The sequence below is a fragment of the Tetranychus urticae genome, chromosome 2 (assembly GCF_039701765.1).
Source record: "Tetranychus urticae isolate SD_2017Ah chromosome 2, NJAU_TeUrti_SD_1.0, whole genome shotgun sequence".
NCBI classification, from domain to species: Eukaryota; Metazoa; Arthropoda; class Arachnida; order Trombidiformes; family Tetranychidae; genus Tetranychus; species Tetranychus urticae.
Window position 1 is genome coordinate 8,390,724 of NC_142959.1, and position 12,632 is coordinate 8,403,355.

The following is a 12,632-nucleotide window of genomic DNA, read 5'->3' on the forward strand; positions in this document are numbered from 1 at the left end:
CGGAGCTTAAATTTTGATAATCACAATCAAAAACATGATAAGACAAGATAACCAGAGTAAAATCACATTTTACCTTTCATCCTTTACCTTTGTTATTGCGATGTCACTCTAGTTATCTTGCTTATCATGTGATTATCAAAATTTTAGCTCCGCCAGTTTGGAAGCAATTACATTGAACACCCTTTAAATAACTCACAGCTCAAAACAAATCAAGGCAAAAAAATGGTTATCCATTTTCAATGTTAGCCAGGTTAACCTTTGACTCGTAAAGTTGACCAAAAAATACAGAAAAATTGCAATTAATTTTAAAATTTGCTCCAATTCAAGCTGATTTCAATGTAAACAGTCTCATAAATTGAATTTGAACCTGAATTTCATGGTAATTGAGATTAATCCAAACTCACATTTTTAAATATTTCAAAGGGTAATCATCATTTCTCAATTAATCTTGTTTAAGGATTTATCTTCAATTTAATCTGAAAGCTAAATCAGGTTTGATGCAAGCGAAAGATATTAAAATAATTAGCGGGAAATAATCAAAACTTGATGTGACTTGATGAAAGGTTGATTTAACTTGATTAAAGCAACAATCGAAACAAATGTTTTCATTGTTAATTCAATCAAAACAAAACTTGTAAACAGCAATTAAAGTGTGATGAAATGAAATGAACGGAAACACAATTAATCGTGGTTTTCATTGAATTCATGCTTTACCGATGTTTTCAATCAAACCTTCAAACCCAATCAACCAATTGAAATGTAATCAAATTGATTATTGAAAACTTGCAGAAATAAAAATAATCTTGAAACGGAAAAGGGAAAAAAAGTTCAAGAATATTCCGAGTTATCTACAAAAATGGAAAACTAAACATTTTGTTCATTGAAAGTTGATTTTGACCATTCAATTGACATTTCCAAATGAATTAATTGTGAGAAATGCAACTTTCTTCAAGGCAATTAAACTGATCATCAAAATGATCTAATGATGTATACAAAGTGAAACATGTAATCATACGAAATGTAAATTCATTTGTCAAACAACAATCAAGATTATCCATTTGAAAAGCATTCATTTTGCCATTTTCATTGAACACAATTACCTTCATTACTTTATTCATTTCTTCTTAACCCTTTAATCTTTACCATTTATTATTAGTTTCTGGGTCAATGTCATTCAAATCATTTGATCAACCAAATTAACCTTTTTTTTGCTTATTTTAAATTCTCGAAAACAAATTCTTGTAATCAAAAATTGATATTCCAGGTTAAATCAAGTGAAGATGATGAAAAGACTCTTTAAATCATTTGATAAGATAACCTGTTTAAGCTTGATTATCATCAATGAATTTGATCATTTGAGTGATTTATCCGATTCCATATCTTAATCCTTTTTCACTTCCGTGAAGTTAAACCGCAATTTTAATGCAACATTTGATTTCTGATTGCAATTTTGACTCTTTTCTACCATTTTTGGGTTCTCAATATTTTCTGGTTTTTTATTGTTTTTCATTGTTTGCAAGCGATTCATGTTTGGATTGGCATTGCCTTAAATGTGTCTATTCGTTCTGGTACAATATTCATTTCCTTCTGAGATTCATTTAGAGACTGTCATCTGGTTCAGATAAAATTGTTATCCTTTGCTAGTCCAACTCAATGAACACCAAGCTCAGATCAATTGTCTAAAATCATTTCATTTCTTATATCCTTTTGTCTACAATTTTTTTTCCTTTTTAACGACTTTTCAAAATGTTTGATTAAAGTTTAATAACTAGCTAATCATTAGACCGAAGGACGACTTATTAATTGATTATCTGGGAATTTCTCGGGCAATAAAAGGGAATGAATGGCGAACGATTGTTTCCATGAAAAGCTTTTGCTTTCGAAGTGAAAAGGATTGATCTCAACGCTCAAAAATTGTGATGGTGATTTGGTTTGGGCTTAATGAATGAATCCGTCAGTTTAATTCCTGTTTAACATGATTCATTACAGACCCTGAAAATGAATGGAAACCTGATTAACCTTAATTGTTTCTAGAAAATATCAATTGAACTTGTAAATCTAATTGTTGAAACTGATATTTATTGTTAAATCATTGAGAAATAATGTTTGATTGAAAAGGTAAAAGACAATCATGCATTTGAAATTATCCGCTGTTGCTAATTAAATTGACGAGTAAATAGTTTATCGTTTAATTAGATTTACAGCTTATAGAAATCAAATGAATTATCTGAAAGGGTTTGGAATGAAATGTTTAAAAGAAGCTCTTGTTAACAACCGTTATTATAACAATGTGATAATTGAATGCTTGTAATAACTGTTAATGCAATAAAGAGTCTGAATTACTTTATTGAAATATCAAATGATGAGATATTAAAATGAACGAGTTAAATGAAACATTTGATAGCACATTGACAAGTCTGGCCAAATAATTAGCTCTATCAACTCTTGAATTGAATGTTTTCCTGAATTTCAAACCTCATTTCATTGCATGTCAAGAGTCAATAGAGTAGGATTTTGAGTAAATGCAAACAAAGAGTTGGGACAAACAAATATACAACTTAACCGTTATCCTTGTCCAATCATCATTTTAAGATACCTTAGGTTAAATCTTTGCCGATTACCTTTGATAGTCTTTGATTGAAGATAATGTTTTCAGTTTGTTTGCCTCAACGTTATTTTGATGAGGAATAAGCAAATAATGTCGAGTGTTTAATCCAATTCTTTTCGTCAATTCGCAAGATTAAATGGTTGAGATAACTGATTGAGTTAACAATATTGCTTTGTAAGAATTGTTTTGTTTTTTCAGTTTTTTAGCATTCTGATTATCATCTAAACCATTCCATGATGAACAATACAATTGATTTTGCTTCTTCTCTGGTCAAGTTCTCCAGGCCCATTCTTTTTCCACCTCATTTTAGACCATTTAACACCTTAGATCAGATCACTCAAGGATTGTGTTCAATGCTTCTGAGAATTCATTTGAACTAATCAGTAATGGTCAGAGAACCTTACAAAATCATGCTTTGCAAGTGAAATCTTTTTACTTGGCAAAAAGGACTTTATGTAATCTTGTATTATCGTATCGTATTATCGGCCATAAGGGCAAGTTATTTTTAGCCACTAATCGCTTTGAAGTAAATCTGGTTACTGCATACTCTGGGACACTCGGTTTGACTCGATAAAATAAAGCGCTTAACGACGCAAAAAGCAGTGTTTGTTAATGAACCTGGGAAATGTCAATATAATAAAATCTTGACGTCTTATTGGTTGCATAGCTTTTGTTTCTCGTGTGTTTGACCATATTTAGCAGTTCTGCTTGGCGTCTATGAGCGTTGTTATACTAGCAACCATAATTTATTTGTGTTTTGATTGACTAAACATTTCATTGAAAAGATTGAACATTGATTTTACTCGATTCATCAGATGATTTGTTGTTTCCTTTCATTTGCAGACAATTAAATATTTTTCCCATGAACTTCAGAATGAAGAAGAAGAAGAAAAAAAAACAAAAGAATTAGTAGAAACTTGATGATAATCATTATTTCTATTGCTATTTTCATCGCCCTCGATAGCTATCAGCAATCAATTAACAGTATTAAGTTTGACGATTTACCTTCTTTACAACCAGCAAATCAAATAAATGTCCATGAATCCTGTGAATCAGCGTTTTTGAGTGACTGAAGCACAAGTAAAACGATCATAACTTTAATAATCTAAATGAGAAATGAAATTTGCTCAAAGAAAGAAAAAACCAGATAAACTAGAGACTAAAAGAAGAAGCAAAAAAATCAGAGAAAAATGAAAATTCCATAAAATTGCATAGTAAAATCAGTGAAAGTGGAAATTTTCATCAGCAATCAACAGTAAATGTTGAAATGCTTTTCACTTCTCAATTACAAAATGGTAAAAATTGCAGGTAAAAGAAGAAGATGAAGAAGAAAGCAAATGATGATGATGAGAAACAGGGTGGGAGGAATTGAGTGATGATAGGAAAAGCGTTTCCATCAAATCGCAGTTTTACTTGTGAACATTAATCACTAAAGCTGAGAGTAGTTTCAATTAGCTGGTCAAGTAAACAAAGTGATTTTGAAGCAACACAATTTAAAAACAACAGATAACTCTATTTACCTTAAATGATTTCAGTGCGAATTTTAAACGCTTTAATTAGTTGTTAAAGAGGGCCTTTCTCACCCTCTCTAATTGCTTTATATACATGGTATCTTGATATCTCCAAGAACTCAAGTTTACCAGCAAAGAATCTCATATTAATCTGATCTTAAGAGGTAATACAAAACTGGTAAACTAAACTTGATTACTTGGTTTGTGTAATTCACAGTGAACCTTGTCGAGGACGTTACACAGTACTTGATATTGTTTCATTGGTGCCAGTCTTAACAGTTGTCTTTTACTATTACCAACATTTAACTTCGTGATCATCATCATCGTCATCGTCTTCTTCATCATCAGCTATAATCTAGATAAAAACAAATTAGAGGATAATAACAAGTATTAATTGTTGCCCTAGCATGATGGAGACAGACAAAGATTGGAAAGATAATAACAATGCTGAAAATCGTTTATTATCATCAACTATAATTGACATAAAAAATGCCACCGATTGTGATTTAACTGCTACTCCACAATCAACAGTGACTACTGAATATGGTAAACAATTGACTTATCGTTTTAAATCTACAAATGCATTTGGCAATGCCGAGTATACAAATACATTTACAAATTCATCGACCATTAACAACAATAACAATCATGTTTCAACAAAAGGTAAATCCAAGATATTTCCAGGTCGAATAAGAAAGCGCGTTGTCCTTAAAAATGGAAGTGTCAATTTGTCCAAAGAAAGAGTCGAGAAAAGGTCTCAACGCTATTTACAAGATACATTCACAACTATGGTTGATATTCAATGGAGATGGAATCTTCTGGTCTTTAGTATGGGCTTCTTGTTGAGTTGGTTGGGTTTCGCTGTTGTTTGGTATTTGATTGCTTATGCTCATGGTGATATTGATGGTTCACCTTCTAGTTCCAGTTCGTCTCCTTCTTCAACAGATAAACCTAAATGTGTAAATGGTGTTGATTCATTTTCCACTGCATTTTTATTTTCAATTGAAACTCAACACACAATTGGATATGGAAGTCGTTATACCAATGAAGAGTGTCCAGAAGCCATCTTTGTTATGTGTGTCCAATCAATAACCGGAGTCATGATTCAATGTTTTGTGGTTGGCTTTGTGTTTGCCAAATTATCTCGTCCAAAGAAACGATCACAGACTTTAATGTTTAGTCGAAATGCTTGTATATGCCTTCGAGATGGTAAATTGTGTCTCATGTTTAGGGTTGGTGATGTTAGGAATCGATCTCACATCATTGGTGCCTCCATTAGTGCTTTGGTCATTGATAGAAAGATCACTTCAGAAGGCGAAGTCATTCCTTATTATCATAACAGAGTCGATGTTAAATTTGACAATTCAGATTCAAATGTATTCCTTGTTTGGCCTGCGACAATTGTCCATGAAGTCGACAGTTCCTCGCCATTTTATTCAATGTCAGCTGATGCTATGATAAGGGAAAGATTTGAGATTGTTGTTATTCTTGAAGGGACAATTGAATCGACTGGGCAGTCAATTCAAGCTCGAACTTCTTACTTACCTTGTGAAATCTTGTGGGGTCATCGATTTGAACAAATGATTGGTTATCGCAAAGACACTGGACAGTATAGAGTTGATTATTCAAAGTTTAACAATACTTATGAAATTGATACGCCAACATCATCAGCTAAAGATTATTATGAATATCAAAAGTTTGTGAATTCAACTTATAGTCGAGGCTTATTGCCGGTTGAAATGTTAACCGACACAAAGACTAAAGATGAAGATGTTAATACGTATTCACCTGATTCTGGGCTTTCTAATAACAGTTATGATTTACTTGCATATCCATTCCCAACAAGATCCGAATAAGCTTCATTCAGCAAATATCATTTTCCAAAATCAAAATCGACATTATTTCCAAGCCAATCGACTAATCTTATGATCTTAATCTTATGGGCATTTTTTCCTAAAATTATTGTAATATTTTGAATGATACATTTTCTTATGTATTTTATAAGTATTTACTGTTGTATCTGCGATACTAGAGTTACTTTAAAATTGGAAACCTTAAATTGTGATGATCTTGATACGTTAAGTGTAAATAAATGTACAAAATTGAATAAAAACAATATAAATTAAAATTGACTCGATTAGTTGTTGAGAAATGTGAGAGTATAAAAAATAATCATTGTAATGATAATTGGGGAAAAAAGGACATTTCATTCACAACGTAAATATCAAACCTTGGAATAGTAAATCACTGAATCAATTGTTTTCAGTGATGAGTGTAAATTATTTCAATAGCTTCAGGGTAATATTATAGAGGAAAGCAAATGACAGGAATTTGTCATCTTGTAAGGGAAATAAAAGACTTAAAATGTAAGCAAGTTGATCATCAAATAGTAGTGTTAGTTAATTCACGACAGAACCTTTTTTGGGCATCTTGTGTTACAGTTAGGTTGAAAGGATGGTGCATCAGAATTAAGGTAATCTTTTCGATAGAATATTTTAATCAAGATAATTACGTTACTAAAAAATTTCCCATTTTTCAAAAGTTTCTAGCAATTTGATTTTCTTGACTAAAAAATTAGACAAAACAAACAACGGAGTATTTTTAAGAAAAGTGTAAACTGAGAAGTTAGGTTTCAACCACAAATTGTATTTGCAGTGAAGAACAAAGTATCTGGTGAAAAGTAGACAGAGAGAGAAAGAGTAAAGTTGGGGTTTCATAGTGAATAATATTGTTTATCACCTTGAAAGTTTCGATGATGTTTTCCATTTGGTGAAAATTTCCAAGTTACATTTAGATCATGACAAAAAATTAACTACTTTTAGTGATGTGCATGATAATTCAATTAGAAACATTGAATATGAATTACATTTTTCAAACTTTACAGTTTCAATTTGATCACAATTTTAAAATGCTGTCGCTCAAGCGAGCTTCAACTTGATTGGCCCAATCTGTTTATCTCTATCCTCCTTGCTTCCATCTTGTTCTTCTTCATCTCTTTCTGATTTTTTTATGTTTTGTATGAACGGCTCACATGATATATTAATTGTTTTATAGACACAATCGATTTCACTTGTTCTTGATGGTGATGACAGATTCTTGATATTTTTCCATTGAATTTTCAATATGCTCTCCAATAGACTTTCTTTTTGATATCTTCCATCACTTTAAATTTAACTTGTTCGTTATGCTGATGGATGTTGATGATGTGAAGATGATGAACTTGATGATTGTTGCGATGACAGTTGATTTGACGATGAAGCTCTTGTATCTTCGGATGGTTTTAACTCTCTAATCTGTTTAATCAAATATGCTTTCTCATCATTGAACTGTTCATCATCAGCTCTATCAGTTTGAAATTTTGTGAGAAAGTCGACAAGCTTCTCCTTGTTACGTAGAAGGATATCTAGAATAGGCTTTGGTTTATTAGGATTAGCGACAAATACTTTAAAAACGTGAAAAGCTTCGAATTGTATATTCCTTGATCGATCTTTCAACAATGTCATCATTAACTTGAGGTTATCCTGGTTGCTTATATATTTTGTCATTACAGTAAAGTTGTGACGATCCAACAAAAGTTCACCTAAAAGCTTTAACGATTGACGCTTGGTAACATAATTTCCAGAGTTTAATAAATTTTGATATTCACTGAAGAAATTGTCATAATTGGCTTCGAGAAATTCGGATGAAAGTATTTTATGCCGAGTCAATAACTCTTTGAATGTGGAGAAGGCATCAGAGGCAATATCAAAAGTGGAGACTTCAACATACAAGAAGAAATTATAAAAATCTGGTGAATAAAGCATAATCTTGGCCAATGCTTCGTATCGAGCACATTCACGTAACATTGATCCACTGTTCAGAGCAATATCGTGTTTTTCATATCCTTTCATTAAAGTATAAAGAATTTCTGGTTTGGTACAGATATATTCCACTGTTGGACATCTTGTTCCTGTATGGATAAGAAAAATGAGATCAATATAAGATGAACAAAAATTTTCAGATAAAAATAACAAACATTATTGACATCAAGTGTATTATTCTTTCGCTCTTTCTTTTTCTCTATCACATATTAAATTCTTCTTTAATTAAATGATCAACTAAAGCCTCTATCTACTAACTTACAATAACATCTTAGCCTTGACACTTAATTATGTTTAAAGATACTCAAGGTGGAATCAATTTTTACAATCAAATAAAGCTTCTTTCCCTCTTACTCTTTGAATTGAAGTCAACGTTCAATTCAAACAGTAACTCCTAAAGATGATATAAAAAGGATACAAAAGAAAGGAAGGAAACCGGCAAACCGAGTTGTTTAATTAATTCAACTTACCTATTTGACGTCGTAGAATATTATTGAATATTTGGGCAACATCTTTCTTAGCTTCAAACTCAATCCGCGATAGATTATTGATCAACATTAACAAAAGATTAGAGTTGTATAATTCTTGGGCCAGTTGAGCAACAGCTATATCTATTTGAGGCTCATTATCACCGCTTCCGTAAAGGAGATTTTTTATCGAAACCAAATTTTTACTCAGATCCTCTGTTGCCTTTTCAGCTTTTTTATCTCCTTTCTCGACAGCAATCAGGGCTTCTTGAACTGATTTGATCAGCTCAAATGGGTTCTTGTGGCTTTTTCCAAATAAAGGCATTACAGAAACTTTGCAGTATTAATTAAAACAGAAAAAAAATTAGGTAATCAAAACATGACAAAATAAACAAAACCTAACTCAAAACGATTTTGTTGCCCTGAAAAAAAATGAATACACAAAAAACACTTAAAATAAAATAGATGGCGGTGCAATCGAGAGGTTTAAGAATTGGTGCAAAATTTGAAAAATTGAAATTACATGTGTGTGACTGAAAATTGAAAATTATTTGTTATTTATGATTAATCTGAATTTACTTATTTTTCTCTGAACAGAATTGTATTCCTAATTTTCTAATTTGTGCCATGCCACCTAATAAAAGTAAAATAAGTCGCGGTGATGCTCTCAAAAAGGTTTATTCAAACCGTATTCAGAAGGCTTATGAGACAAGTGATCATCTCAACTTAATTGACCAACAATTATGTACTCGTTTAAGTGGCTATTCCTTAAAGTTATATCGTTCAACTGAAATAGACAAAGAATATTTTGAATGGATGATTAATCTAATTCAAACAAATATGGAAAATTTTTATAAAACATGTGCCTGGGGTTGGAACAAGAGCCAAAAAGAGAAAGAATTAAAACATGCAAAAGCTATGATCCTCATTGCTATCAATTCAGAGAGCAACAAACCAGTTGGATTTACTCATTTTCGTTTCGATTATGATGAAGACGGTGCTCGAGGTGTTATCTATTGCTATGAACTTCAAATTGAGGCGGACTATCAGCGTAAAGGATTGGGTGCTTGGTTAATGGATGTTTTATCGGCGTTCTGTATAAAATTTGAGTTCCCTAAATTGATGTTAACTTGTCTAAAACACAATCGTCAAGCAATGAATTTTTATCGTAATAATCGTGAATTCATGATTGACCGTCGATCACCATCTAAATGTGGAGAGAACACCTGTTATGAAATTTTAAGTAAAAAGATATTACCATCTTAACACGGAATGTTTATCCATCATTTGATACAAAAACCTTTGTACTTCTCATAGCATCATTCAAACAGAGACAATCCATCAGCCAAATAGCAATTGTAATAGTGGAGACGAAACATACTCTTAAGTTTTTTAAATAAATTTCGTAATTAAGCAAATTAGCCTCAAACTTTGACGTTTTGAAATAACTGAATCCATTCTGTGTTCAACTTCATATTCAAGTGTTTCTTCCTATGTTTACTCTTCAACATCTCCTTGTCCTTTCACTAATTTAAATATTGAACGATGATCTGTATAAAATCAGCATCAGCATGAACCTGGCCTAAGGTAGTTCCTAAAGCTGTAAGACATCAGGATTTAATCCACATCAAGACCTAATTTTTGATTTTTAAGCGACTGATGCTTCTGGCTTTAATTACTTATATTTCTACATTTTTGTATACTTGAGTTCACTCGATAAAGAGATATTTTGATCGATATAACCAGTGTAAATTTATTAAATTTTTACAGTAAAATATAACAGATAAATTTATTGTAATTCATGAGTCCTATTCCTAATAACAGCTGAAACTGAGCTAGCCGGGAGGAAACTTTTTTCAGTAATTATCATAGTAATAAAACTTGGAGGAGTCAAATCATAGGAAAGGCTAAGCACATTAACCTTTTTCTCTTTTTTCTGGACTTCATCTTGTTTACTTTTAATTCCTTTCGAATCTTTCGATTTTCCCGTGTTACCATAATTAAAGAAGTCTTCCTGCGGTTTCAGTGGACCTGAAATTATTTTAAGAATAATGAGTTATGTACAAATTAAAGAGTATCAAAATATTTACCTGATTTACTTAAAGCAAAAGAGTCCAGGATTGCTTTCTCAGAAAACTTAAATGTTTCACAGCATACTAATACTGGAACATTGAACGAATCTGCTACTAAGGCTATTTGAGCACTGCCAATGCTTGCCATAGCGTACCCATTAGCCAACATGGCATGAGCACCAAGAAAAACTTTGGTTACCTGGTGTAAAGTATAAATCGGAATTAATGAATACCAAGTCCAGCTATATTATGTAAACTTACCTTGTTCATTACATGGGCTATCGCATTTATTTGAATGTAAGTTGTTTTAACACCTCGAGAAACTAGACACTTCATCAGATCTTTTCCAACCATTCTTGGTTTTGCGTCAACAACGATTACATGGAAATTTTTGCCATCCATGAAAGCTTTTAGTAAAATATTTTTTACTAAAAGAGGGTTTCCATAAGTTAAAATAACTTCTCCATCATGGTCAATTTTTTTCGCTCCTTCCTTTGTTATAGCTTTGACTGCTAATTCAATTTCTTTTGTCATAAACCCTTCTACCAAACTCTTCATCTGTTTTCTTGCTACTTCTTCAGGAACAGTGGATGAAATTTTGGAAAGATGTGATTTGATGAATGCAATTCCATTTACCATACTAACTGACATTGGTCGACATTGATTAAGAAATTTGACAGCGGAATTCAATGCCGCCTGAAAACTGCGAGCGAAGTCTTTATTTTCGGGGGTAACATGGTCATGGATCATTTGTTTAATAGCAATTAACATCGATAAACAGCGTTGTGTTGATCCAGTGATGCTTCCTGCACTCATTCTGAGTCCAACTTTAAATAATAGAGGATGATAAGATTGTAAAAATAACTTTGGTGCCAGATGAGCAACAGCAATTTCAGGCTCGTTATCATCACCTCCATGAGGACTTTTCGTTTTTATTTCTTTCGGTTCTTTTTTATTAACATTCTCTGCAGCCTTTTCACGAATTTTAGGTTCTTTCTTTACGATAGCCATCTAAAATCAAATGGATTCACAGAAACTTTGCAGTATTAATTAAAACAGAAAAAAATTAGGTAATCAAAACATGACAAAATAAACAAAACCTTACTCAAAAATTATTTTGTTGCCCTGAAAAAAAATGAATACACAATAAATAAAATAAAATAGATGGCAGTGCAATCGAGAGGTTTAAGAATTGGTGCAAAATTTGAAAAATTGCTAATTATTTGCTAAATAGTATTTAATATTTTTAACTACTATTAAAGGACGGAAAAGAATGGAGAATGAAAATTTATAACGTGAAAAGTTGATATTGAAAAATTTTCAATGCAAGGTGAAGGTGAGGATTAAGATTTAATGTGTTGGTAAATAAATGGATAGGTGAAATGTATCGATTGAAGGACTGACTTGATAAGGTCAAAATGGTAAAAATTAGAGCCATAAAATTCAATGATGAATATAAATAATAAAAAATTTCAATACTGATTTATAAACGATTTAATCGTATTAATATTAATAAATTGCCTTCTCTCTTATTTTATATACATTATTGTATTTCCGTTGTTAATATCGCCCTCTGATCTTCCTTCAAGATCACAATCTTAAATGTTTATTTCAGATGGAATTGGAATTAAGAAACAAAAGAATCAGATTAGTTGGACGATGAAGATAAAGATGAAGTTTGAAGTGGAAATGAAGACTCTTATTGATTAACAATGAAAGTTGACAAATGAAACAAACAGAAAAACAAGAAAGCAGAAAAGACTAAAAAATTTGAAAACACAGCAGAAAAGTATGAAATGAGAATCAGATAGATGATGAAGATTGAATACAGAGAAAGAAAGTGAAGAACGATAAATGCTGATATAAAGTGATGGCAAAGTGAGTCTTTGTTGTCAAAAAACAGTTAAAGTAAAATGAAGGAGAAAGTTGAGTTTTGATGATTGATTGAGTAAAACCAGAATTTATAAGTCAGAATTTTTAAGTCAAAAGCTCAACCTAGAAGCAGCGATCAACAATTGGTCAAAATAAAGATTTCGCTGTCGATATTGAAGATTGGTATATTATTAAATGAATAAATGAATAATGGTTTGAGTTTAGCTGTAAGATTGTTACAA

The 12,632-nt window shown here is 31.5% G+C and overlaps 4 protein-coding genes across 4 annotated transcripts; 2 read left to right on the forward strand and 2 right to left on the reverse strand.

The window, feature by feature from the left end:
• Positions 1 to 4,029: 4,029 nt before the first annotated feature.
• Positions 4,030 to 6,247, forward strand: LOC107367941 (G protein-activated inward rectifier potassium channel 3-like). Its single transcript, XM_015935713.3, has one exon. It carries the CDS (start codon positions 4,527 to 4,529, stop codon positions 5,973 to 5,975), a length of 1,449 nt encoding a protein of 482 aa, XP_015791199.1. The 5' UTR covers positions 4,030 to 4,526; the 3' UTR covers positions 5,976 to 6,247.
• Positions 6,248 to 6,587: 340 nt separating this feature from the next.
• Positions 6,588 to 8,861, reverse strand: Mo25 (calcium binding protein Mo25). Its single transcript, XM_015935715.3, has 2 exons — positions 8,450 to 8,861; positions 6,588 to 8,068 (listed from the first exon to the last, which is right to left on the reverse strand). Exons 1-2 carry the CDS (start codon positions 8,769 to 8,771, stop codon positions 7,302 to 7,304), a joined length of 1,089 nt encoding a protein of 362 aa, XP_015791201.1. The 5' UTR covers positions 8,772 to 8,861; the 3' UTR covers positions 6,588 to 7,301.
• Positions 8,862 to 8,926: 65 nt separating this feature from the next.
• Positions 8,927 to 9,867, forward strand: Naa40 (N-alpha-acetyltransferase 40). Its single transcript, XM_015935716.3, has one exon. It carries the CDS (start codon positions 9,074 to 9,076, stop codon positions 9,710 to 9,712), a length of 639 nt encoding a protein of 212 aa, XP_015791202.1. The 5' UTR covers positions 8,927 to 9,073; the 3' UTR covers positions 9,713 to 9,867.
• Positions 9,868 to 10,173: 306 nt separating this feature from the next.
• Positions 10,174 to 11,630, reverse strand: eIF2Bdelta (eukaryotic translation initiation factor 2B subunit delta). The gene is made up of 3 exons (XM_015935714.3): positions 10,780 to 11,630; positions 10,537 to 10,717; positions 10,174 to 10,477 (listed from the first exon to the last, which is right to left on the reverse strand). Exons 1-3 carry the CDS (start codon positions 11,527 to 11,529, stop codon positions 10,236 to 10,238), a joined length of 1,173 nt encoding a protein of 390 aa, XP_015791200.1. The 5' UTR covers positions 11,530 to 11,630; the 3' UTR covers positions 10,174 to 10,235.
• Between the last annotated feature and the right edge of the window lie 1,002 nt (positions 11,631 to 12,632).